The 27,248-nt window shown below is 40.9% G+C and overlaps 1 protein-coding gene across 1 annotated transcript in view; it reads left to right on the top strand.

The window, feature by feature from the left end:
- The window catches only part of tshz3b (teashirt zinc finger homeobox 3b), a 38,309-nt gene extending 16,215 nt beyond the window's left edge, over nucleotides 1-22,094 (top strand). The window contains exon 2 of the mRNA XM_067494961.1: nucleotides 17,206-22,094. Within this exon, the coding sequence (XP_067351062.1) occupies nucleotides 17,206-20,861 (3,656 nt within the window). The 3' untranslated portion in view covers nucleotides 20,862-22,094. The remainder of the gene's footprint in view (nucleotides 1-17,205) is intronic.
- The last annotated feature ends 5,154 nt before the right edge of the window (nucleotides 22,095-27,248 follow it).

Raw genomic sequence — 27,248 nt, 5'->3', positions numbered from 1 at the left:
TGAATAAAATAGCTTAATCCTACCTTTTTCAAAACAATCAGGATCAGGTTCCTGTTCACATATCACTATGTAACGATGGAACGCAGACACCGCAAGTCGAGCCCATCAGGGTTAGGGGCTCGTGAATAATGTGAAATTATTTGAACTAACTTATAACTTACAGAGAGGAATCCGAGTGGTCGATGATGACAACGATGGGTTTTAAACAAATCTGAACCCTGGTGGTTGAATAAAATGGCACAGATCTGTTTAAACTAAGACAATACCACCTCTTTACAATATGTAAAAACAAACCACATATTTCACACTGTAGAGGGAGATACAGTGAAGTAGATATGGAGATTTGTGGACCGATAGAAAAACTCACGAGATTGGCAGCTACTTACCAAGGTAGTTAGGAAGGACAGATCGAGAGTGGGGAAGGAAGGCATGCAGCTATAGAAACACCAGCGGGAGGGAGACAGAGGGAGCAGCAGACAGAGCATCAGTCAGCATTTAACATTTTGCTTATACCTTTTCTGCCACTCTTCCAGGAACGATTTAGCCTCAAGCCTTGCCCCAGGTTATACTGTATCCAGTCTCACTGAATTGCCTGTCTCTTTTAACACACGCTCACAAACACACACACACACACACACTCTATCTGGTTACCATCACATCATCATCACACAACCTGGCAACACAGAAATGAAAGTCTTTGTTTTGATGGAACTAAACGTAAGAACACAAGCTATGTAAAGACACATTGGCATAAAGAATCAGAGCAATCTACAGCTGGGTAAGCAGAAAGAGAAAGGAGAATGTGTGTGTGTGAGTGTGTGTGTGTGTGTGATTCATTAGCACTTATAACCTAGTCAATAGACACTTGATTGGTAAACATGTAGCTATTGATTTCATTGACCATTATGAGCTCAGGTGTTTAATAGCGTTCCGATAGCTACAGAGTGGAAACGCTCATATCTGAAGGCCTGAAAACATGCAATTACTGTAAAAATATTTTTAGTTTTTTTGTTTTTTTGGTCAGGCTTAAAAACATATTTTTTCCCAACATCTAAACAAATTGGTTGTAATTTAATCTGGTTGTAGGGTAGTTACACTTTTTTTATTGGGCATTAAAAACTCGTGTCCAACTCCTGTCCAACTTATGACAACCATTATTTGGCACATTTAATACACAATCTAAGTTAGGTTATGTAAAATGTGAAATGCAATGGTTTTGATTGTTACAACCCACCCCACAGAGCTAATAATAACATGAGCTAATGTATAGAAACGTTATCAGTTTATTCATTTTTAGAAAGAAAATGGCAAAAAAAATATTGAAGCATAAAGAATAAACTGTTCTGAACAATTTATAGTGCTCTTACATTTTTCTTAAAGCATCATTTTAGCAAAAAGACAAAAACAACATTGTACGTCCAGTAAAATTAACAAATGGCTAAAACCAAATTTCGCCAAATCTTTCATTCCTGAAAATCTGTGTTTTGGTCATAAGACCCACCGTGTTGCTCACAGAGAAATCCCACTTCTCCCGTCTCCTGAGATTGTATGATAGTAATGACAGCATCGCAGCTCTTTCTCTGAGCCGTGCAACTGACAGTGTTACAACTAAGCCAGTGTTAGAACACTCCCCGGTCTCCCCCACTGGCATCAAGTTCTTAAAATGAAAGCAAGGGTGGGTGTTTCTGAGAAATCTGTTAATAGTTGAGCATTCCTAAACTGTTATTAGTCATGACTGAACCAAGAAAAGTCTCGGTAATATGAGTTAAATATGTCACATGGGCTTTATTTCACTTGGCTGGTCTGTGTGAACTGTCACCACATGGTTTAAGCAAAAGCAAGCATTACATATCTCAGTCAAGAATTTCAGAGTTGAAAACCAATGCATCCACTCCACAGACTTCTACATTAGGAAGCCGAAGCTCCATCACTCTGAAATGAAAATTAAACTCATTGTAAAATGTTATTGGAATAATGGAGCCTCAACTTCACAGCGAATGTAAATACGTTATATTAAAATGAATAAGCATTGACTATAAGATAGTTTTGTTTGCTAGTGCACAAAGCATAAAATTAAAAATAGAAGCTATGTCAAGCCATGTTTCTCTTTCTCCTGTGACATGAATTCAGCTCTTGAATGAAATGCCTCAACTACATCACATGCTAAAATACAGTGGGAAACTAATACTGTCCTGCCTTTAGATCGCTTCAATTTGAGCGTATTCAAACAGCCCAGATTTGTCTCCCTTTGGTGCTTGTGCAATTTTATGAAGCTGTCTGGTCAAATATGTCAGCATCCCGTTAGATGAATGCAAACCATTGTTTTGTTCCCAGCCCCCAGGGCGATGGGTTACAAATATAGTTTTTTGGTGATGTGTGATAATGTGATCATGTCTGGAGGAAGATCCTTTACTCTTTCACTTGATGTATTTTTAGCTAAAAACCACACGATTTGGGGGGGGGGGGGGGGGGGGGGGAGTTAAAAAGAGTAATCTGGCCACAGGACTTTGGTGTCTTTAATTAAAAATACACACAAGGGTGTAAAGTTATTTTTCTAAATAAACCTTCACGCAAAATGATTTGTACAAACGGACCATTTTAGCAGCTTTGTTGGGATGTGTGACTGAGAAAAAGCAGAGAGAGACAGATAGAGCTCCTCCGATCTAAGAGGAAACCACGTCAACGCTCGGCGTTTATGGATTCCACAGGCCCAGTACGGAGTCAGAGCAGCACACATGATCGCACACATGCAAGCACTCGCCTGTTTGCCAAAGAGTGAATCCCTGTGTGTGTGTGTGTGTGTGTAGGAGTTATGTTGTAAATCACACTAATCAATTGTGGCCTGTGTCAAGACATGGCCGACAAGGCAAACGCTCTGTTTTACATTGGGGGGTGGGGGTGTGTGCACAGCCGTCACATGATGTCCTGCACACAGCTGTCACCAATCACAGTTGCCTCCAAGACCACAGCTAGTGTATGTACTGTATCATGCTTGTAGGTTTGCACACATGTGTTTTGTGTGTGTGTGAGAGTTGTATGGCAAATATTTATGACATGATGCGGTGGAACAGTAAAATGCTTTTTTTTTTTTTTTTTTTTTAGATAAAGATCCAATCACATCACTATCTGTGTCATCAAGGTTTTAGTGGCTCTACTGACTGTGATGGGACAGTCAGCAGTCAAACGTGACTAGTAACAAGCAGCATCTACTTAAGTTTTATTCTAAGACGTGCGTGCACACGCACACATGCACGCACCTAATTTGTCAGATGTTTTCTACCTACCCATTTTCTAATTAGAAGCAAAATCTACAGACAATGTTTTACAATGTACTGTATTATTTCATTTTTGTATTTTAGAACAGTTGAGCAGGTTTGCTCTTCTTTAGCACCTTTCTACCCTATTTGTACCCAAAGGGCTTTATGTTCACACACACACACACACACCTATGATGACGGCTGCCATCTGTGCCTGACCCACCAGGATTAGCTTGGGGTTCAGTCCCGGACACTTCGGGACCAATGAATACGCTCTCTACCTCCTGAGCCACAGTCTTCCTCCAACACCTGACGTGTAATAAAATAAAAATGTGTTGCATATAATTTCTATGCTGTAGTTTAAAAAATAGAACATTTTACAGCTTTTTGTGCTTCTAATTTGGTGAATACATGAGTATAAAGGACATAAAACTCCCATCTGTGTTCCCCATGTTAAAATGTTACTGCGCTGGGCTAACAAAACACCTTCGGATCAGTAGGAGTTCATTTCACAGGATCAATCCGCCAGAAGGAGGAGTTCAGTTCAGAGGATGTCATCATGTTGGACGTAATACAGAGGTTCCAGGGACAAGCATTAAAAGCATTAGTTTCCCTGTACTCTCAAGACTACAACCATAGCAGGTTGAAAACCGGCGACTTCTACTTCTTTTATTGCAATCGATTGTCATCATCAATGTCTTAGAGGACATTCAGACAAGTCAGTTACATGTTAGGCCTGTTCACAGTTTGACATAAATATCCAGTATATCCTTTAACTGAAACTAGCAACACAACACAAATACAAATATTGCAACTAACTGACCAAGTCTAACGCAGCTGGCAACTATCGCGTTTTCTGAACACACTGATGTTGGAAATGACCTCGAATAAAGTCACATGAAAGACGGCTTTGAACAGACTGGCTTTTAAGAATATACGAAACAGCTAACGTAGAAGTTGAATGTCAAAAATGTATTCTCTGGTTTTTGTTAACGTGTTAATTTGTTGTTTTGATACTTCAATCACGGCATTTATACGTGTCGGTTAACTATGCTATACCACACATTTATGTGGCAATAATTATTACACCTTCAGGAAAATAAAATATGTCAACATACAGGATATATTACAGTTAATACAAGAAAAAAAATCCACCACTTCTAAGTTCGTCTCTATGGATCTTAAGCTCTTTTATCTCCTTTATATGTATCTGTGTGTTTGCATGTGCATGTCTATCTATTCCCTTAAGGCTCTGTTGCCATAACAGCACTCTGAGGTTGTGAAGTTAGACAGGGCCCTGTTTGCCTTCTTGCGCTACCTGTAGTCTGGGTGCCATGACTTGAGGGGCTCTTTCATATACTGAGGTGTTTTTACAGTTAAACACATGCACATATGTGCACACATCCATGCTTACATTGTTTGCATGACTTAAAAGATCTTTCTTTCTTTCATTTTTGCTGTCCTTAAAGCCTAATTACATGATTAAAAATGTCAGTCTCCTTCCTGACATAATTCATCACTGTCTGTCTTTTACCGCCCTACTGGAAGCACATGCACACGGTCTCAGACACGCAAATCCAGTGCTTTGAAACCGAAAACCCATCATTCGCCTTGAACAAACCCACATACTCAGACACAGGCTGCACCCCATGGCCAAAAAAGGAACAGTGTTGATGGCTTCCGAGGGCCAGAGATCCATCATGTTAGGCGACACGTCTGCAGCTATACCAACATATTAACAACACGCTAACTATCAAAGCCAAGGAACTGACTTTTGATGTGTTGTTTTTCACTACCTGCACTTCTCAGGTTGCACTTTAATTGCATGTTGCTATGTGATGACGATGCGGGAGAGAAGTTAAAGTGAAAAAAGTCAGGAAGTCTTTATGGAGACGGACACGTACTGTGCTTAGAATGTCCCTGGGCTACTGTACAGTATCGATGAGCTTTTTGTGTTGAAAATATGAAACAATATATATTATAATAATAAAATATAGGGATGAGGAAAATAAATAAATAGTCACAGCAGAATTGATAGTAACACATTTATATTGCAGTCTGTTACTATCAGTATTCAGTAGGAAAATGTGGCATTAGAGCTTTTGCAGATGTGTGTCGTGTCGTTGGATAAGAAGTTGTATGTCTTGTTGAAGCCTAGGAATTGTTGCCTGTGTTCAGTGGGTCTGCGTCTTGTCAAAGTTTTTCTCAATTCAGTTGCATTGGCCAGGTTTCCAGCATCTCTGGATCTTTTTTTTTTTTTTTTTTTTTTTTTTAATAAGGTTGTTTCTTTGCATGAGAAATCACTGTATACAAGGAACAAGGGCAAAAAAAACAATACAGAATAATGCTGAGGTTGGAGCTGCCAGGCAGGAGGTCTAGAGGAAGACCAAAGAGGACATTTCTGGATCTAGAGAGAGAGGACATGAAGTTAGTTGGTGTGAGAGAAGAGGATGCAGAGGACAGGGTTAGATGGAGGCACGTGATTCGCTGTGGCGACTCCTGAAAGGAAAAGAAGAAAAAGTTGCTTCTTTGCATGGTAGAATTTAAACTTTACATGTTTGATGCAGCGATAAACTTTGTTCACGGTTTTCAGAGGTGCTTTTAATGCAGTGCTGCCTGAAGATCCTGATTATTCTGTATTGGTTTTTGCCCTCGTTCCTTGTATACAGTGATTTCTCTGGATTCGCTGAATGTTTTTGGCAGATTTTCTCTAAATTTCACTATTTAACATATTTAAATTTACATATACACAGAATTGATTTATAGTCATATATATTCAATGACCAATGGTTGAAAGTACCAAAGTACTTTGTTACTGTACTTGAGTACATTTTTCATGTATCTGTACTTTACTTAAGTAGATTTAATTATGACTACTTTGGATTTTACTCCACTATATCTAAGAGCAAATATCTGTACTTTTTACTCCACTACATTTGTAAGCTGCGTTACAGACACGTCGCTCTACAAATTTTATACTAAACTACTTTTTCCATTTTTTTATGAACCACGCCGTGGCACTCGTCCACAGAAAAGGACAGAGAAAAAACAATTGTGAATTACTTTTGCTTTTAATACTTTAATTTTAAATTTTTTATTCCGACTTTTACTTAAGTACAGTTTTTGAGTACTTCATCCACCACTGTCAATTTTCTGCATTAGTTCCTTAAAGAGCGACTTCACCGATTTTCAACTTGCTTTCTATGATTTCAGTTTAGCATGTAAATGTAAATTAATCCATATAAAAGTCTCTCTGACTTCCCTATATCAAATGATTTCTCTGCTTCTACCTATTCATTCGAGTTCAGATGATTTCATCTGGGGGAGCTCTGGAAAAGTAGGTTGACCACGATTACAAACTCCATAGTGTGAGCAACAAGAGGACATAATCTTAACTGAAGGTTCCTCCAAGTGATGTCATCCCGGGGCATTTTTCAGCTAGAAGCAGACAAATATTTTAGTATAGGGAAGTCAAAGAGCAGTTTAATGGCATTTATTTACATGTACTAAAATCTAAAATCAGTGAAGTTGTCCTCTAACATCTTAACCCTCACTAACAACTGATCGTAAAGGAGAAGTAAAATTATTCACATCCTTTTCTGGGAACATTGTTGCCGTTATCCATATGACTAATTCAGTCACCTTGAAACACAACTGCATTAAGTGGGCATTTCTAAACATGTCAGAAAAACCTAATTTATTTAAAAAAAATAACCAGAAATAACTAAAAAAGCCGGAGAAGCAAAACAAAAGAAAACAGAGAGAAAGCCGTGTGGTGTGTGTGTGTGTGTGTGTGTGTGTGTGTGTGTGTGTGTGTGTGCATGCAGCCACATTAAAGCATGTGAGCCTCATTAAATGAGCCTAATACACCACTCGGTGCTGTAAACATGCTAATATGTTTAATGGCACTCTCCTACATTTATATGCATGTGAACTGTGGACCCCCTCTAGCCCGCCCCACACCTCCACTCATCAACAAAGACCCATACACACATACATGCACATACCCTGGCTCTCTTGTTTTTCCATTAATATCAAGTGATTGAGCGTAACATTAGCAGATAAAGCAGAGACTAAGATGACATATATGCCGTGGATGGAGGAATTAAAACCTAATATAATCACTCGCCTTTGCATAGGGTAAAACCAAGGCCTGTCACTACGCCTGACATTTTGATTCCCGACATTTCTGGCACAGTAAGAGAGAGAGGCTGCGGGGACAGATGGAGACCGATTTCACTTTTAAGTGAAGAGATACTTGAGCAATTGTTAAAAGGGTTCCCACACATTTTAACCTTGCGCACAAAGACTCACAACTTCAAAATAAACATGCAGGCACACACAAAGTATTGATCTTATACCTCTTAGTAAGGAGGTGTGTGTGTGTGTGTGTGTGTGTGTGTTTGTGTGTTCGTGGGCGAAGTGTGTCTTTAAGCTCTCGGCCCGGCTGGTTATTTTCAGAGCAAGTGGAGAGCACATCAGTTTTTATTAGCTTAATAAATCACCTTTGTTGTCAATCAAGCAGCAGAGAATAATTGGATATGGTCGAAGCCTTGCGTGATGGATTATAAATCATTCAAGATTAAATTAAAAGATAATGCACAAACTTAATGGTTTGTGTTTTGCAGTCTAAATTGCCTTGGAGCAGTGCTGGTTTCCAGCTTTATTGCCAGCCGTTTTTCTTTCCCCCTAAAACCGCTCACATTTCACACCTTTTATTGCTCAGACTGAGCTTTGCTACTCGTCTTTTACATCTGTGTTCTGTTTGGTTTACACTTCATTTGGGGGAAATCTTATTATTTCTATGTGGAGAAGATGCATTTCATTTTTAGATGCAGGATGTGTGCGTCCTTTTTTTTTTTTTTTTTTTTTTTTTGGTGTGTGTGTTAGAGAATGCGTGCGTGTGTCCGCATGTGTGATTGGATGTGTGAATAGTGAGTTGGCACGTTCTTGCTTTATAGATTTAAAGGCCTGAATTTGTCTGCGAGTGAGATTTTCTTTCAATCTGTTCTCAGCAGATGCACCTCCAGCCTGTAGCATCAATAACAAAGGAAAGGGGGGAAAAAAATGTGAAAGAGGAAACAAAAGAAAAGACACAAATGCAGAGAGGACGAGACACAAAAGAGCTATATCATGTATATTACGCTCTGGCCACTGAATCTGAGTATGTCCGTTTGCGTTGGAGCAAAGCGGGCGTTATCATAATCGCTTCCTGCCAACTTGACAGGACTTTAAAGTGATCCTGTCATTTTATTTACACCCAGACCACTATGTGATTTACTCCAAAACACACACACACACACACACATTCCCTGTTGCTAACTTCTCTAGCAAGCCCAGTCGAGTAGGTCGGATGACAGCTTTTGATCAGAGCTGTCCAAAGAGATCAGAGCAAACTGGCAGGTAATAGATACCCAGCAACTAACCAGACTGCACTGCAAAGAGTGTGTGTGAATGTGTGTGTTTTGTCAAAGTGGTGCATGTGTTCTTGTCTCTGGGAAAGAAGAATACAGACATTTATACTATTTAGCAAATATGCTAAAGTACAGACATTACTGCACAGTGATGCTGGCACACAGCTTTGTTTCCCTTTGCAACGTGCGTGTGTGTGCATGTGTTTAATGTGTTACGTTTGTTACTGAGCACTGTGGTGTTTTCTTCTGTTGCTTGGTGTGAGTGTGTGTGTGTGTGTGTGTGTGTGTGTGTGTGTCCCTACTCGATTGTGCTCACTTACCCTCTTGGCAAGTCAGATCTGTTCCTTAGGAGACAAGATAAAGGCAAAGATTGTGAAATTAAGAGAAAAGGAAAGTTAAAAATGAAGGAACGAATTAGGAAAATGAATAATAAAACTAGGGAAACGAATGGAACATGGTGAGAATGATTAAGCCCAGCTCTGCTTAGCTAACTCTGCACCCCACTGTTGTTGTTGTTTTTTCTTCTTCTTGTCTTTCTGCATACCCACACATCCCTTGGGACAAGCGCCCATGACCTTGAATTGCCCTGTATTGCTTTGAGAGTGGCTGCTCCAAATGCAACCTATCTGAATAACAAAGGACAGGCAGAGGATCATTTACTGACAGTCACCTAATGATAATATGTGATATTTGTGTGGTGTGAACTAGACACTGGCTGCGTTTACAAGCCCTTAACTCGGTTGTTTTGGCTCTTAGTAAGCTGATTTCTTAACCGCTATGTAAATGATATCAGATAATTTTTCTGCCATGTAACCAAGTTTCTTATCTGCCTTTTTTTTTTTAAAAAAAACAAATGTGTATGTTCATGACAAAAGACTGCACAAAGGAAGCATCAGAGTGGAGGAGACTGTGCTTTAAAATATGACTCTGGGCTGTACAAGCAGGAAAGAGCGTCCAAGAGGGACTTGTTTCCTTTGGGCAGCATAAAAATTATGGAGTCACCTCATATTTAGACAAAGAAATCTTCCAGTGGACTTTCCACAGGAGACTGTAGTTCAGATTCGGGGTGAACCAGCTTTTAGCTTTTTGTCCTATATCATAACCACAGTATGGTTATTTGATGAACCCGTGAAATGCAACTACAACATTTGAACTAAACCTAACCATGTTAGTTTAGTTAGGGTTAACTAAACCTAACCATGTTAGTTTAGTGCCTAAACTTAACCCATTTGCACAGTTCGAGTGTTTTTGACAATTTAGGATGAAAAGCAGTGTTACATCATCTGCTATGTATTTCTGCCACTGTAAAGACACTGCATCCACCATTTTGGTGCAGGCCCACCAATTCCTTTAACTCATGCTTCTGTGGGTTGTTTGAGGTTGAAGGGCCTATTGAATGTCTGGAGCAATAGATGAAGCAATGAGTCATCTGACTGAAAGTAAAACAAAACACAAAACGCTCTGTACTGTAGTTATTTGTGGCGTCAGTCTAAGAAAGTAGGTAACTTAGAATGAAGTGCAAATTAAATTTGCTTTATAACAACTTGGATTTGTTAAAAACCTGGTTTTCCTTCAAAGAAACTAAATGCACATGCTGGATATCATGCATGAGCATGGTTTACTGGTTGAGAGCACTGGCACCAGTAAAAGTATTGGAGTTCTGGCCAACATTCTGCTACTGTATTAATAAAAAAATAAAAAAAAAACATGTAGCAACTCTGTGCAATCTTAAATCATACTTTCTGTTTTGTGAGTTCAAATCAGTCTGTGAAGCACCAGTACAAATGAAGCTGTAGCTGTGGATTGTGTCCTTTTCATTTATTATCACATTTCAAGAGTGATGCTGATGCCTGGTGTTTGTTAGAGCATCAGAGAGGTATCTGAAATGTGTTTTGCTCCGTAAAACCCATATTAAATAGCAATTCCTGTTCATTTCATTGAGAGAAAACAAAATAAATGCATCTTGGTCTTTTAACATACTCCGAACTTGAAACGGTTTCTTGTAATGTGCATCTTGAACTTACGCATCAAAACAACTTCTCCTTGACTCTTCTTCCATGTTTCTCATAAATCTTTAAATCAAAATGTTAAATAAGAAACTCGTTCTGTGCTTTATGGCTTATGCGATAATTAGCTGGTGTGTTAATTTTAACACTTTTGCTTTTGGTTACATCCCTATCACACACACACAGACAGTGTTGACTCCCACAGCTTTGAGTTAAGTTGATGTTGTTGACTCCACGTCTAACCAATAGGTGCTGCATTTCATTTGTACAAAAACCTCTGGACCGCATGTATACACTTTACACATACTGTATTGGCTGTTAGCACTGGCATGTAAATACCCTGCCAACCATTCTCCGGCTGAGTGGCAGGGGAAGATGATTAGCCAGTGTAACACTGCTCACATTTACAGACACACACAGACGTGTATTACAACAGGATCTGTGTTTCTGAATGACTGCAGTATTTCAGAGTGTTGTGACAGTGATGCTGGTGCAGCTACAGCCAGACACACTAACTGTTGCCACTCCAAATCTAATCTACCCTCCCTCATCACACACATGCACACACACACACACACCACTGCCACTATGTGCTGTAATATTATCTCAGCTTTTTTTCAAAAGACGTTTTGCTTATCATGCTGTTCATTACCACTATCATGCAGCTAGGGGCGACTGTAGCACAGGAAGGTAGAGCAGTCGTCCACCAACATCACAGTTGTTGGTTCGATCCCCGGCTCCTCCGGTCACATGTTGAAGTGTCCCTGAGCAAGACACTGAAACCTGACTTTGGTGCTTTGAGTGCTAATAGGTAGAAAAGTGCTATATAAGTACACATGAACAATACAGTATAGACTTGAATAAAAAAACAATATAAATGTAATGTGTTTTACAAAAAAGGCTATAAATCATGCAAGGTTATTATCATTTTTTCGTCATTTTATTATTATCAATGTAAACCGTGAGTAAATACCAGAAATAGCAGAACTATTTGCTGTATAACATTTTAAATGCAAGTATATTGAAATATTTTGGAGGCTATGAAGTACAGGAACTGCAACAATACAATGTTGTTTTCCAGTCAGACTATGACAGATGTGCAATATGTTTCTAAGAGCAAAGTGTGCCACTGGAAAAGCAATTAATGCATCATATTCCAATAAAATAGCAAATATGTTATAAGTCTGGGATGTCGTGTAGCTGCCTAAAGGAAACAGCCCCATCATGAGACGTCTGGGTCGATCAGACACCTCTTGGGGATCGATGGCACAACTCTCCATTCCCATGGCAATCGCTGCTGATAGTCTTGCCCCTTCAAACACCATGCCTGCACAATCTCACACACACACACACACAAGGAGAGAAGCCATTCCACCAATTTGTCTGTGCATGTCAAATCACAATAATTAAGCATTATCGATCTCAGATTCAATTAACTTCATTAATGTGGGTTGCACTGGTGATTGGGAAGAGATGGAAATGAGGAAGGGAGGGAGGTGAGGCTGGAGATTATAGGATCTCATCAAGTGGGAAATGGGAGGGGGATGGCTGTGTAGAACAGACAAGTATGTAGAAACTCATTCACACAATGGGAGACAATTCATTTAACTTTCATCTTAGGTCTGCACATGTTTTCAGCTTTGTCTGCCCCCCAACAAAAATCAATCAATCAATTAATCAATCAATCAGTTGATGTGCATGGGACTGATGTGAACACCACACTGAAAATACACGGCCTGAGCAGAAGTGTAAACAGACAGCGTTGACGTGCCTGTGTGTCTGATAGGGCTGTTAAGTGGTTATATAAGCATGATAAACTCTTTCCTAACATCATAACAGCTGCAGAGTGCATAAGTATTCCCTCCCTTTATGCACAGACAATAATACACAGACGTTCTATCAAAGTGTTTTTCATGTGACTGTAAATCCAAAGTTTCCATCTACAGTACTTCCATTTGACTGTTTATTATTAGAAGTATTTGCTATTATGGCGGGGATTTGTTCACATGTCAAGAATCATTTCCAAGCTTTCCCCCGCTCAGATGCAACTGCGCTGTTTGCTCGCCTTGCTGAGGCTTCCAAATCAGCAGTCTCTCCCGGCCCGTTCTCCTGGAAATGAGATCAAACCAACTCTTCCTCCCTGCTGACAGTTCATCTGGAACTCTCTCTACCTCACTCTCTTTCTACTAATTAAAAGAGCACCTGCATACCTGGTGCGTTTGGCTCAAGGTTCTGCTGTTCCAGTGGTTTTCTATGGCTGTGTTTCTGTGTGTGTGTGTGGATGTGTTTCTTTATTTTTATCTCAGTATCCTGGGTCATATCGCTGTGAACCTTCCAGCCTGGACCTAAGCCAGTGGCCTTGGGAGTCATCTCTGCATGTGCATTTTGTGTGTGTGTGCGTGTGTGTGTGTGTGTGTGTGTGTGTGTGTGTGTGTGTGTGTGCCCCTGGTCTTCACTTCCTGCCAAGCTGTCCTCCTTTCCCTGCCTTGTACTCCTCACACACAAACACAATCAAACTATTTGGTCAGATTTATATTTTTATTCCAATAAGATAATCAGAATATCTCATTTTACATTTTATAGGCTACAATTGTTAAATAAATATTCATTTTTAGGAATTTTACAAAGTAATAGGCTTACAAATGACTGTAAATATGATTTGTAAAAAATATCTAAACCCTTTTTTGACTTTGATTCATTTCAAATGTTCAAACTGATTTGGTTTTGCTCATTTTAAAGTTGATACCAGCAACAACTTTCCAAAAAAGTCTGAATAGGATCACGTTTACCACTTCACTTCATTGGTGGGCGACAGGTCTCCACTGCAGGCAGACCCGTTTAGCTCCTACAGTCTTTTGCTGTGCAGCCATGCTGTTGTAACACGTGCAGAATGTGGTTTGGCAGTGTGTTGCTGTAATAGAAAAGGTCTTCCCCGCAGAAGACGTCATCTGGATGGCAGCATGTGTTGTTGATTATGTTATTCAGCATTAATGGAGCCTTCACAGATGTGCAAGTTACCCATGCGGAGTGTACTGATGCATCCCCACACCCTTACTGGTTTTGGAACTGAACGCTGACAACGAGTCCGATGGTCACTCAGCATCCTTGATTTTCAAATGAATTTTTGGTTTTTGACTAGTCCGACAACAGGACAGTTTTCCATGTCCCCTCATTCTATCTTCAATGAGCTCAGACTTAGAGAATATTTTGGCATTTCCGGATCTTGTTTTTATATATTTGTATTTTTGCATGGTAGATTTTTAACTCACATTCGTGGACTCAGCAACAAGCTGTTTATTGACGGTGGTTTTCACAGGTGTTGAGACCCGTAGTGTAGTGTGGTGTAGAACTGTAGTAACCAATACTGTTTTTTGGCCTTGTCCCTTCAGTACAGAGATTTCTCCAGATTCTCTGAATGTTTTATTGATGTGATGAATTACAGATGATGAAATTCCCAAACTCTTTGCAATTATAAATTGAGAAACATGATCTTTTTATAATCTGTTGTGATACTGATCTGTTGCCAGTTGTAGATGTTGCACCAGGTGTTTTCTTAACCATCACATAGTGTTTTCAGCCTATGGCGGTTGTCTCCCAACAAAAAAATGATTTGCAAATTTTTGCATTTTACACATCTCAACTTTTCTTCAAAGGGGTTTGCACCTCACTAAAGAAGAAGCAAAATCCTGTAATGCTGTCTTGTATGTAAAATAAATATAACATTATGTATTTTACATTATTAATAGAGTTAAATTCAGTGCCTTTGGAACACGTTTAGAAAACAGCAAGCTCTAATGAAACGGCTGTGAACTACCCGTTGCCTTCTGTAATTGCAAGCGATCTTTTGGTGGATGGTGAAACGCTTCAAAAATACTGGAAAGCATTGAAAATGAAGTCACACAATTTGACATTATACTATGAGAAGTTGCTGTTGATACTAAAACCAATGCAGGCACCCACAACGGCAGGATACATGTCACTGTATGTAAGATATTGTAACACTGCACCTATGTCCCCATTTTTCAACATTCTCTCCCTAAGATAAGTCTAGAAATTAGTTGTGCTTCGTTTTTTCCATGTAGGTACAGTATATTGGATGCAGCCTACACACCAAGGTTTTATTCAAAACATACTGCTGGCAAACACCTTTTTGTCTCTCCGATCCTCTGCTTGCGCCTCTATACATATCACACACTTGCAAGTATACAAATACGCACTGCGTTCTTATCACACAAAGGAAGCTAATTTGAACCAAAGAGAGAGTTTGTGTGTGTGTTATGTTTTAAAGGGGATCGCACATTGATGTTTGGCCTTGATGAGAGCACCGTGCCACTGTGTTCGGCTGTTTCTGAAGCCAGAGCATCATTGTTCTCTTAAACAGCTGTCGTTTTGGCTGATTCAGAACAGATGGCATGTACATGTGGGTCTGCTTGGCTGCACGTATGTGCAGGCGGGTGGATGTGTCTCTGAGACTGAGTGGGGGAGAGAGAAACAGGAAGACATAGGGAAGCTCTGTGGAGATGTGTCACACTTGGTTGTGTGTGTGTGCGCGTGTTTTACATCCATAAATGTTAAAATATGGATCATCAATATTTTAAAATGGCTTATGTTCAATAAACTGCACACAGTGTAACAGTATTTAATATTAGTTAATATGTTGGAAGTGTTCAAATAGGTGCTTGTTTTTCAATGCTGGAACAGACTCCTGAGATTGCCTGAAGGCAAAATGTTGTTAGACCAGAGCAGTTACAGTACAAGTGTTATGCATGTGTGTGTGAGTGTGTGTGTGCCAATTTGTATACATGATGTGTGATGGGCTCTGGGATATCTGTGTCTCTGTGCATCTGTTTATCCCACGGCAGTGTCGCATCATTGCCGATGGCAACCAGTGGCCTGACAATGACAGAGTCTTCTTTCTGCGTTGTTGATGATGCAAGTGCTAACAAATAGACATGTACACACACATGCACACATGCAGGTACACACACAAGTTGCAGTCCTTAGTGAGAGACAGGAGTTTGCAACACCTGAGGTGTGTTGTGTGCGGTGGCTGGCAGGTTGCGAATGCATTGCCTGTGGAAGCCTGTATTTTCCTGTGTGTTTTTCAGCCCCTTATTTTCCTCAAACTGTAGCCATGATTTAGATTTTTGTTTTCAATGTAGGTTTTTTTTGGTTTTTTTTTTGGTCTTTCTTTGGTTTTTAAGGAATTTTCCCTGTGCACTGTCATCATAAATGTAATACAATTCAACTTTTTTTTTTCACGTTTTCCTTTGAAAGTGGTAGATTTGGATCGAGTTTGGGCTTCTGTGCCACACCCATATCCCACTGACCGGCTCACTCTGTGTTTACATACCAGCTTAGATGAGTGATGGCCTGTTGCAGGAAGGAATGCTAGGCTACAAAGCCGCTGACGTTCACACATGCTCATCTTCTTCTTTGCCGGTGGAGCTGCAAAAACAAGAGAGATGTTCGTGCACACATCTGCATGTGTGTGCATCGGTTTTTATTCAGAAATCCAGCTTGAACCACAAAGGGTGACCAGGCAGCATTTCTCATCTGATGTTGATTTATGCTTTTGATAGACCTATTAACAAAGGAAAACATTCATCGATGTACAAAGAGGCAAGACTGTGATTCGCCTTGATACATCTTTTCTCTATGATTTCCATTGTATTATTCTTAAACCAGAGGGATTTGAATATAAATTGAAAGCCTCGAGCTCAGTCCCCGAAGCTAAACTGTAAATAATAACTCTAAACTTTTTTCTAATCTTTGGTAATTGAAGCAAATGGGTTTTGCAGGGAGAGATTTGTCGCAGGCAAACGTACATACATTCATTTTTATTTACGAGGAGGCGAGGGCTGAGCAGTGTAATGAGTGAAAATGCATGCTTAATTTAAATGGCGAGTGTGTCTGTTAGGGAATGCATTAGAGTCTGCAGAAGAAGCGTAAGACATATTAATTGACAGACAGGAACCGCTGTCTCCGAGGTTGATACAAGTAATTTATTACTTCAGAAACGAATGCCACCGCCAGAATGTGCTTCATTAATTTCAAATTTAGTTTTAATTTCAAGCTGTTGCCCCTTGAGAAGAATAAGGTGGCAAGTTCTGTTTGAAGAGCTATTTTCCCCTCTCCCTCCCTCCATCTTTCTCTTTCCATCCTCCATTTTTCTTGCTGGCTGTCTGTGATTTTCTGCAATACAGAACAAAGACCTGGGGGTGGAGCGATAATGGGAAGAGGTGGTGAATTGATTCCAATTTGAAAACAATGTCAATGTAAAAAGGGGAAGTTATAACAGAATTACTTTAACTGTTTATGATAGGAAATACTTTGTCTGTGACTGTCACTGGATGACTGCTCTGTTTCCTCTGGAGAAAGTGAATGCCAGTATCTTGCATTTCTATCAGTTCCCTGCTTGAAGAAACAAGAATACAGAACTGAGAATCTCTGTTAGATATGCTGTCAGTGTGGTTCTAACAAATCTCTCTTTCCCTTTTCTGTTTTTTCTTCTCTCTGTCTGAGCAGCGTACGTCCCTGATGATGAAAAGGAAGCAGCCCTGTTGGAGGAGGACCTGGATGGAGACGACTCAGCTCAGGAAGGGGAGGAACCGGCTGCCAAGTTTTTGTGTCAGGACAAGGACTTCCTTCTTAAGGACAGGCCAGGATCAACTGGTTTCCATGACTCCCCCAACGCTGCTGAATTTTCTGGTCAGGAGATGGACAGTGAGTCTCACCTGAGCGAATCCAGTGATAGAATGTCGGATTTTGAGAGCTCTTCACTGAAAAATGAGGACGATGTCCTCCTCTCAAAAGAGCCCTCAAATGCCCTTTCCCTGTCTTCCTCCTCTGCTATGATGGCTGGCGCCCATGCTGCTGCCGCAGTAAGTGGAGATGAGGCTGTATTAACCACCACAGGCTCAGTGGCCGACAGCCTGGAGAAGATGAAGGCAATTTACACCTCCTTCCTGACCAACTCCTATTGGTCTACACTGAATCTGAACCTGAGCCAGCCCCCTGCTGAAAAACCCCCACGCAGTCACAGCAGCAGCAGTAGTAGCAGCAGCAGCAGTAGCTGTGGAAGTGGAGGCTATGACTGGCACCAGACAGCTATAGCTAAAACTCTTCAGCAGGCATCACAGAACCACCACAACAGACTGGGCCTGGTTCAACATCCCACGGTGGCTGTGTCTACAGTGTCAGCAGAACCTAACCTCTTTAGCACAGTTCAGCTATACCGACAAAGCTCAAAGCTTTATGGCTCTATATTCACTGGTGCCAGCAAATTCCGCTGTAAGGACTGCAGTGCGGCCTATGATACACTAGTTGAGCTCACGGTGCACATGAATGAGACAGGCCACTACCGCGATGATAACCACGAGACAGATAGTGAAGGTACTAAACGGTGGTCTAAGCCTAGAAAGCGCTCTTTGCTAGAGATGGAGGGGAAGGAGGATGCACAGAAAGTTCTAAAGTGCATGTATTGTGGGCACTCCTTTGAATCCCTGCAGGACCTAAGTGTCCACATGATCAAGACGAAACACTACCAGAAAGTGCCTCTGAAAGAGCCTGTTACACCAGTGGCAGCTAAGATTATCTCCACAGCTCGAAAAAGGGTTCCGATTGATCTAGACATCCCCAGCTCACCTGATTCTAATGGAGGCACCACACCGAAGCCCACCTCCCTCAACGACACTAATGACATACTACAGAAGGTTACTAACCCTTACATCACGCCGAACAACCGCTATGGACATCAGAATGGTGCCAGCTATGCCTGGCAGTTTGAGTCCCGGAAGTCGCAGATCCTCAAATGCATGGAGTGTGGCAGCTCTCACGATACGCTGCAAGAGCTTACCGCTCACATGATGGTGACTGGACACTTTATAAAAGTCACCAACTCTGCCATCAAGAAAGGCAAACCCATTATAGAATCATCCACACCAGCCCCTACTCTTAATTTGGCAGCTGAAGAAAAGGTCCAGTCCGTTCCCCTGGCTGCCACAACCTTCTCCCCTCCACCTGCCCCAGTGCCTCCTCCATCCAGCATCTCCCCCACTGCCATGGCTGTGGAAATTAAAAAGGAGGAGAAGGAGGAGGAATGCACTAAAGAGTCGATCGTTAACAATGGTAACAATTTTAACAAGGAGAAGAAGGCGGGAGGTGAGGAGGAGTCTGAGGAGAAGTTTGATGTTTCTTCAAAGTACAGTTACCTGACTGAGGAGGATCTGGATGAAAGTCCAAAGGGGGGCCTTGATATTCTCAAGTCCTTGGAGAACACAGTGACTTCAGCCATCAACAAAGCCCAGAATGGCTCTCCAAGCTGGGGTGGATATCCCAGCATCCATGCCGCTTACCAGCTCCCAAACATAATGAAGCTCTCTCTAGGCAACTCTGGTAAGAGCTCCCCACTTAAATACATGTTCCCTGGAGGGGAAATCCTCTCTCCCACTGGCAAGAGCCAGCCTCTGATCTCCCCTCCTAGCTGCCAGACATCTCCACTTCCCAAAAACAACTTCCATGCAATGGAAGAACTGGTGAAGAAAGTGACAGAGAAAGTTGCCAAGGTAGAGGAGAAAATGAGAGAGCCCAGTGGTGTTGTGAGGGGATCTCCTATGAGACGTATCACACCCTCACCATGCAACAGCGAGACAGGGGACTCAGCGAGGGGAGAGTCCCCCAAAGAAAGTAGAGCGGGAGGCTGTAAAACTCCTGAGAATACCGCTAGAGTGGAAAAGGAGATAGAAGATGGAAGTGGAGCTGGCCAGAGAGATTCAAATGGAGACAATTCTATAAAGGAGTCTGTTGAGAATGGAGTTGAGTCAACTGCTGTGACACCCCCACTCCCGTCCTCCCTTTGTGGCAGTACAGCTATCATTACAGATCATCCACCTCCCGAACAGCCATTTGTCAACCCTCTTAGTGCACTGCAGTCAGTAATGAACGTCCACCTAGGAAAGGCCGCTAAGCCCGCCCTCCCCTCCCTGGACCCCATGAGCATGCTGTTTAAGATGAGCAACAGTCTAGCAGAGAAAGCAGCGATTGCTGCTTCCACTCCACCAGCACAGACCAAAAAGCCCAGTAATGACCACTTAGACCGTTATTTCTACCAGCAACATCTAAATAACGACCAACCCATAGATCTCACCAAAGGCAAAAATACTGACAAAAATAGCATTAGTGGTTCTTTGGGTTCAACAGCTCTTTCTTCCACCACTTCCACCCCATCTTCAGTTTCTCCCTCATCCACTGTCACTATGACCAAAGCTTCAGCTGCTGTAGCATCTTTTATGTCCACGTCCCCTTTGAGGGAAAATGCCCTGTCAGACATCTCTGACATGCTTAGGAACCTGACTGAAAGTCAGGCTGTCTCCAAGTCCTCCACACCTACCAGCCATTCTGAGAGATCCGACATTGAAGGCATCACACAGGAGGAAACGGAAGATATTTCGCCGGCCCAGAAACGTAAAGGCCGCCAGTCAAACTGGAACCCACAACACCTCCTAATCCTACAAGCTCAGTTTGCTTCCAGTCTGAGGCAAACAAACGATGGCAAGTACATGATGTCGGACCTGAGCCCACAGGAGAGAATGCATATCTCCCGTTTCACTGGCCTCTCAATGACTACAATATCTCATTGGCTGGCTAATGTCAAGTACCAGCTCAGGAGAACCGGTGGCACCAAGTTCTTGAAAAACTTGGATTCAGGTCACCCAGTGTTTTTCTGCAGTGACTGCGCCTCTCAGATTCGCTCACCATCCACCTATGTCAGCCACTTAGAATCACATTTAGGCTTTCGTCTGCGAGACCTGGCCAAGCTTTCTGGGGAACAGCTGCTAAGCCAGTTATCGCATCAACGCCATCAACAACACCACACCAAAGGACTCTCTGAAAAACTGCTTTCAAATCTTCATTCATCTAGCCACGCTTTGCCCTCCTCTCTACCCACATCCCTACCCTCTTCCTTATCCATGTCCCTGCCCTCATCCTTAACCACCTCTCTGCCCTTAACTGACTCACCATCACCCTCCCCCGACGATGACGACAGCGGGACCGTGTACCAGTGCAATCTGTGCAACCGGACTTTTGCGAGCAAGCACGCGGTGAAACTTCATCTGAGCAAGACTCACGGGAAGTCCCCCGAGGACCATCTCATGTATGTGTGTGAGCTGGAAAAACAGTAGCACTGGCTGAGGACGATGCTGCACTCTTTCGCAATGGCTCACTCTTTCTTGTTCTGTCTCTCTTTAGCCTTTCACAGACATTTCTTGCAGAGAAAAGAAAGGTTTCTTAATGTGATGGAACTGCACAAAGATGCCATACAACTACTGCTTTGAGTTTCGGCACATGGTTTTAAATTTTGTGTTGTACAAGATGTTTTTCTCTTTTGTTTCTGTGGGAGGTAGACTCACTCCAGCCCAAGACACTTGATTTTAGTGATCTCTGCTGACAGGAACAGTGACTTTGTTCAAAATGTGCAGATGGAGGAGTGAGGGGTTGTTGTCGTTGAGAAGATACAGTATATGAAGGTTTAAAAAAGAGATTCTAAAATGAAGTGATGTGTATTTTGAAACTTGTGTAAATGCAATTCTTTTCCTTTATATTTTGGCATCACTGGGGTGTGACAAGCTGCATGCATAAAGGAAAACAGTTTAGTTAAACCTTTTATAGATAAATCTGGTGCACTTTCAATGTTTTTTTTCTTCCACCCTCCTGCTCGCTCTGTCCATTTTTTACTTTCTATACCTTTTTTCTGCTGAAGGCAGCATTTAATATTTAACCCTCTGAGTACGTCAAGCACTTCTACATCTACAGACACTCAAGATATGGGATTGGGAGTTACTGAAGCTATTTTGAGAACTGAAAGCATAAGCTGCATTTTGTCTGCAATGCTTACTTCCCAGACATACAGGATGTCTAAGACTAAACACGAGAGAGGTTTTATAAGGAGATTCTTTACAGTGCAAGGTGTTCAGCTTGGGTTCAATATTTGTCTGGCAGATACTCACCAGACTTGACACAAGCATTGGAGCTGTGTGGTTAAAAAACAAAAAAACAAACTAAATAAGTCTTTTACTTTGGTCGATCAGGGACCTATATTAATTCAGGTCTGTGTAAAATATGTATATAAAAACATATTAACTAATTCCTGTCTAAATTATGCATCATTTCTATATTTTTAATTTAAAAAAAAAAAAAAGGTTATCTGCTGGTGCACAGTATATGAAGACCTAACTAAAATTGTTTTGCACAATAGTTTTATAAATGTGTTATTTAATCAAACGATACAAAAAAGGGAGATCAGAAAAAGGATGGCAGGTGAATCTTTTTATTCCCAACTCGTGCTCAAAGGGTTAAAGACTCTTTTTACCAGGCGCCACGGCGTGCCGCTGGATGAACACTAAAATGATATTAAAGGTTGTACAAAAAAAAAGATGTTGCTTTATGAAGATATTTCACAATGTAAACTGTTATTTATAAGCACTCTTGGTTGTTTCATATCGTTGAATGCCTGTTGGTCATTTTCTTTCCGTCTAATTACTCTGTCATGATTTCACACTGCAGCTTTATCTTTTTGGGATATGAAAGGTAACCATGGTTACACTAACCTCTTGAGTGACAAGTTCTGCTACATTTCTGGCAGTTAATTTGCTGAAGTAACTGACAGCTGCCAGTGTAGAGAAATAAAAAAAAAAATAAAATCCTTATGTGTAAAATATCGGCATGTAAACAGCACAGATACCGTTATGCATTCTGTGCCGTTAGTCTTTTTCATTTCGTTCTTTCGTTTTCTGTTGTTGTTGTTCCTGACAATGAACCCCCCCATTATATGACTTCATATAACCTTGTTTTCTACTGCAGCATTAAAAAAAGGAAACTGTTTTTTGCAACAATGTGTGTGTGCGCATCCTATGTGTCATGGCTATCAATTATGTGTGTGCTGTGCAGTCCCTAATGAGCACATTAGACTGGGAGTGTGTCAACGTCTGTCTGTGACGAGCTGCAGACTAGTTTACAGTGAGTGGCAGCAGCTGGCCGTGTGGGAGACAAACACACACACACACACACACACTCACACACCCATACATATACTGCATTCAGACATGCAAACAGATGCCATCATTGTTGGGTTTTTCAGTACCCACTTCTGTTGTCCTGGTGGCTTTAGACTAAGGCACGCATTGCATATATAAGATTGAACCTGTAATAAAAGGCCTCCAAACAGTAAACAGAACAATGACAACAGCTGTTTTATCTCTGCAACAAAACTGTCTTTTATGGTGTAATTTTAAGAAACGGAATCTACTAATTGCCACCTAATTTGTGCAAAAAGGGATCTCAATTCGAAACACCATAAAACAAACACACACCGTAGTTTCAGATAGCATCGCGCAGTGATATCATAATCCAGTTCATTCATCATTGATCATTCTTTGCAATTAAACAACCTGGGAGCAAATGAGGACTGTACTCACCTTGTCTCTCTTTTCCAATGGGAAAAGTTTTTTCTACATGTCCCCAGCTCCATAATTATCTCCAACATCCGTCTTGTGACTACTATCCACGAGGTAAGGAACCTGAAAGACATTTGTTTAGGCTTCATGGGAGATGACAACAATGCTGACAAACTGTGCAGCTCATTTCAAGCCTTTTGAGTATTTATTTATTCATATTTTGTTCACAGATGTGATTAAATACAAATCGCATCACTACCATATAGCGAAAGAAGAGTTAGAGCTTAGGTGAAAAGCTCTATGAAAAATGTATAGCTGGACAAAGAAGTGTGTAGAAACTAGCATGTTTAGCATCACCACGGACCCAAATCTGCTCATACAAACATAAATGAGACAGTCCTGTGTTCTGTAACTACGTCACTTTTTCTGCACCATTCTGCTGCAAAAAGACATCTATGTATGGGCAAGAGCACACACCTGCACACAACACAACAACTGTACAGGCCACAACACCAAATTCTCTTCTTTTCTTCACACGTACACACATAGATGTGTAAAAGGCACACACACACACACACACACACATACCTCTCAACAGCCAGGTAGAAGGACTTCATCCACAGTGACAGGGTGCCACTGTGTGTGAAAATGTCAGCCTTCAACAGTGCAGCCTGAAGTCTGGCACCATATTTAAGGCTCTCATTAGCCTCAAAGAAAATATGCGTGAAATTGAAGTGTAAGAAAGCCATTTTCTCTCTCCTTGCCTTCACACCCGGCAAGCAGAGGCAAGGGCTTATTAAGGTTCAAAACTAGCATGCAGGAGACAGGGGGTACTACGGCAGGGATGTGTGCACTCACTCACACACATCCAAGGAAACGTTAACATTCAAGGACTTCCTATGTGTCCCGATGTAATCAAAATGTGCACTAAAGCCCATTAGTTACAGTTTGTTAAGTAAAATGAGGAGTAAATGGTGACCTCCAGATACGGATTATGCTGACGCAAACACCAAAAGCACCCGACGTTATATGCATACAGCTGCACACCGTCTCAGTTTACAACACAACCAAAGTGGGGAGTTATAATATTGTGTCTAAAATTTGAAACCATGACTGTGTTAACTGTGCTTTAATGATAAATGTTGTAGAGTTTTATTTAAAGTGACATGAAATTAAAATTGAAGCATTTCCTACTATGGTCAAATCATCTTAATCAAACTGAACACTTACTTATTTTAATCAAAGTATTCGACTAAAATCAGGGGATATATCTCAACAACCTTGCTTCCTATAATTTTTGATTATTTTAATAATGTAGCAGTATTTCTAATATATTAATAAATGATGTCAAACAAATTATGTTACACTGAGTATAAAGCCTACAGTCCTCTTATGTAGCCTGTATTTTTTTACAGTGAAGACTACAGACAGTGGTTTTATTAGTTCTAGATTTACTGGTACACACTTATGTCCGTTTTACTGCCACAACAAACTATCATTTCATTATGGATATATGACAAAATTCAACAAAGTCTCCCACAGCTCTTGGCAAAAGCTAATACATGTTTTAAAGGCATTTATATTTAATTTGGTTTCCAGTGCCAACATCTATCCACCCATTATGTTAAACATTTATCCAGTTCAGGGTCATGGGGTGCTGTAGCCTATCCCAGCTGTCATTGGGGAGAGGCAGGCTACACCCCCCGGACAGGTCTCAGGGTCAACACAGAGAGATACACAGATCCAAACACCACATTGATATGCCATTGCCGGCCTGTGGATTCAAACCGGGGACCTTCTAGCCGTGAGGCGCCACTGCCAACCCTTCTACCACCTGCTGCCTTCGATGCCAACAATCGCTAATAAATAGCAGAACAAGCTCTGTGTTACATGTGTCCAATACGTCACTTTTCTGAAAAACTAAATGTGTTTAGCTTTTTTGATAAACATCTGTTGAAATGTCTCGGTTACTGGCAAATGTTGTTGCAGGTACAGCTGATGAGCGTTGTGGTCAACTTTGGTAAAGCAGAAACATTTTCGCTGCAGAAAGCAGAAAAAAGAGGGTGGAGACAGAGGGAAATATGGAGCCCGGCAGAACTGTAGCAATAGAGTAAAGTAAAGAATGGCCAGCATTTTTACTGGCGTTTTCGGAGCTGGATCAGACCAGGTGCAGGCTCTCAGGATTGGCTCAGGACATTTCTAGTCCTAAGGCATAATATGAGCTCGTATGGTGCCCCCTGCAATTGAACATGATTCTATAGACTATCCAAAAGTGTTGTAGTCTTTCTTTGATGTTAAACAACTGCACTATCAGACGCCAGCTACGCCAGCAAACATTAACATCTAAATAGTGATTTGGGAGATGGTGCTATATGCCGGCATACCACACCCCCATTGTGGCCCACACAATACAACCGTCACAATCTCCCGGAGAACCTCCACAACAGTAAACTGCTCACATGCATTGGACGAAGGTGCGCTGCAGATCCAGACAGCTTTATCTAAAGCAGGGGCTTGTGGGGAGGGTGGGAATACAAGCTCAGTGGATCTGCTCCTCACAATGGAATCACACGGCATAACACAAATAAAGCCAAGGTACAAGCGAGCACACCGCTTACACAAAGACACACAGGGAGCTCACCCTGTCCATCTCCCTTCTTTTGACTCCTTTCTCTATTCCCATTTCCTTCCCCTCCCGTTCTTTCACTTGCATACACAGGCATGGTGCTACCTATAGGCTGCACATCTAATTACTTGTTTCCCTATTAAAGATATTATAAAAATTATATTATATTTATTTAGAACAGTTAGCTCAACAGCCAACTGTTCTAAGGCCTTCCACCGGCCTTTTATGAAAAGAATTGACTTGGTTTTTAGGTTTATTCCATGTGACCTGCTCTGTTGATAATGACAACCAGTTTTTGGAAAATATGGATTTAATAACAAAAAGAAATGTTGGTGGAAACACAAAATCTGTAAGTCCAACAATACTTAAGTACTGCTTACTCCACACAGATATCTATGACAACTGACAGTTTTCAATGAGCATAGTTTTATAGTCCACATTACAACAGCTACTGTACATACAGTCTTATTTCTTCAGCATATAATAGAGGTGTCAATCACAAGTTTCCTCGAGTTTCATTTAAATTCTGTATTCTGTAAAAGCATTGATCCAGTGCTGACACATAAAAGTGTACCACAAAGCTGTCAATACGACTAATATTTCATACAATGTTAGATTTTTATCGAGTATAAATATATTTAGATTACTTTTGTGAGCTCCTCTCCCTTTTTTTTTTTTTTTTTTAACTACATAAAGACTCATTCTGATCTTTCAATTTTCAACATTTAAAATAGGACACATTTACAGGGGTCTGCTTTTGCTTTGGTGTCTTCATAGCAATTAGCCAAATATCTCACTATAGTCAACAGATATGTTGTGGATGTGCGAAAAAGAAGTACTGCATGTTTAAGTTAGTAGTTGATTTGTATCCTTTTTTTTAATGAAAGAATATCATTTACTTTTTATGTACTTTTCAGAAACATACTAAACAAAATGCTATACAGTAAGTATAAACTAGTTATATTGACAAGTATACAAAAAGGCTTATTGGTCTATAGTTGTACTTAGCTGCTACCGGCAAATATACAGAAAAGTATATTTGGCCTATGGAGGTGTTTTGATGAACAGTTTATATTGGCGATTTATATTTTTATTACATATACAATAACAACCACAGAAGTTCTCATCTTCAGTCATATGGGCTCCCTTTCTTTTCCTGCCTATTATCTGCTCGGAGTAGGTAGAAACCCGCCCTTGGTCAAATACTTTTTAGATACACTTTTCTTCAAGTTGCAATAAAAAATGCACCTGGTTGAAAACTGCTTTGGTTGTTGGCCATTCCTGCTTGAACTCATTCGCACCTGTGTGCCTAAATAAGATTTCTTACATTCGAGTGATGTGCCTGTTTAGACTACAACACCCTGTACAAAAAGCCTAAAAAAAAAGATCTCCATTGTTCCTCATCTGTGTATTTTCTAGGCTGAGGCACCTGCATTTGTGCAGTTTGACGAACGTGTAGAGACATGGTCAGTCAGTGAAAGATATGCCCA

This window comes from Channa argus, chromosome 2 (assembly GCF_033026475.1).
Source record: "Channa argus isolate prfri chromosome 2, Channa argus male v1.0, whole genome shotgun sequence".
NCBI lineage: Eukaryota > Metazoa > Chordata > Actinopteri > Anabantiformes > Channidae > Channa > Channa argus.
This window is presented reverse-complemented; position numbering and strand designations above follow the sequence as displayed.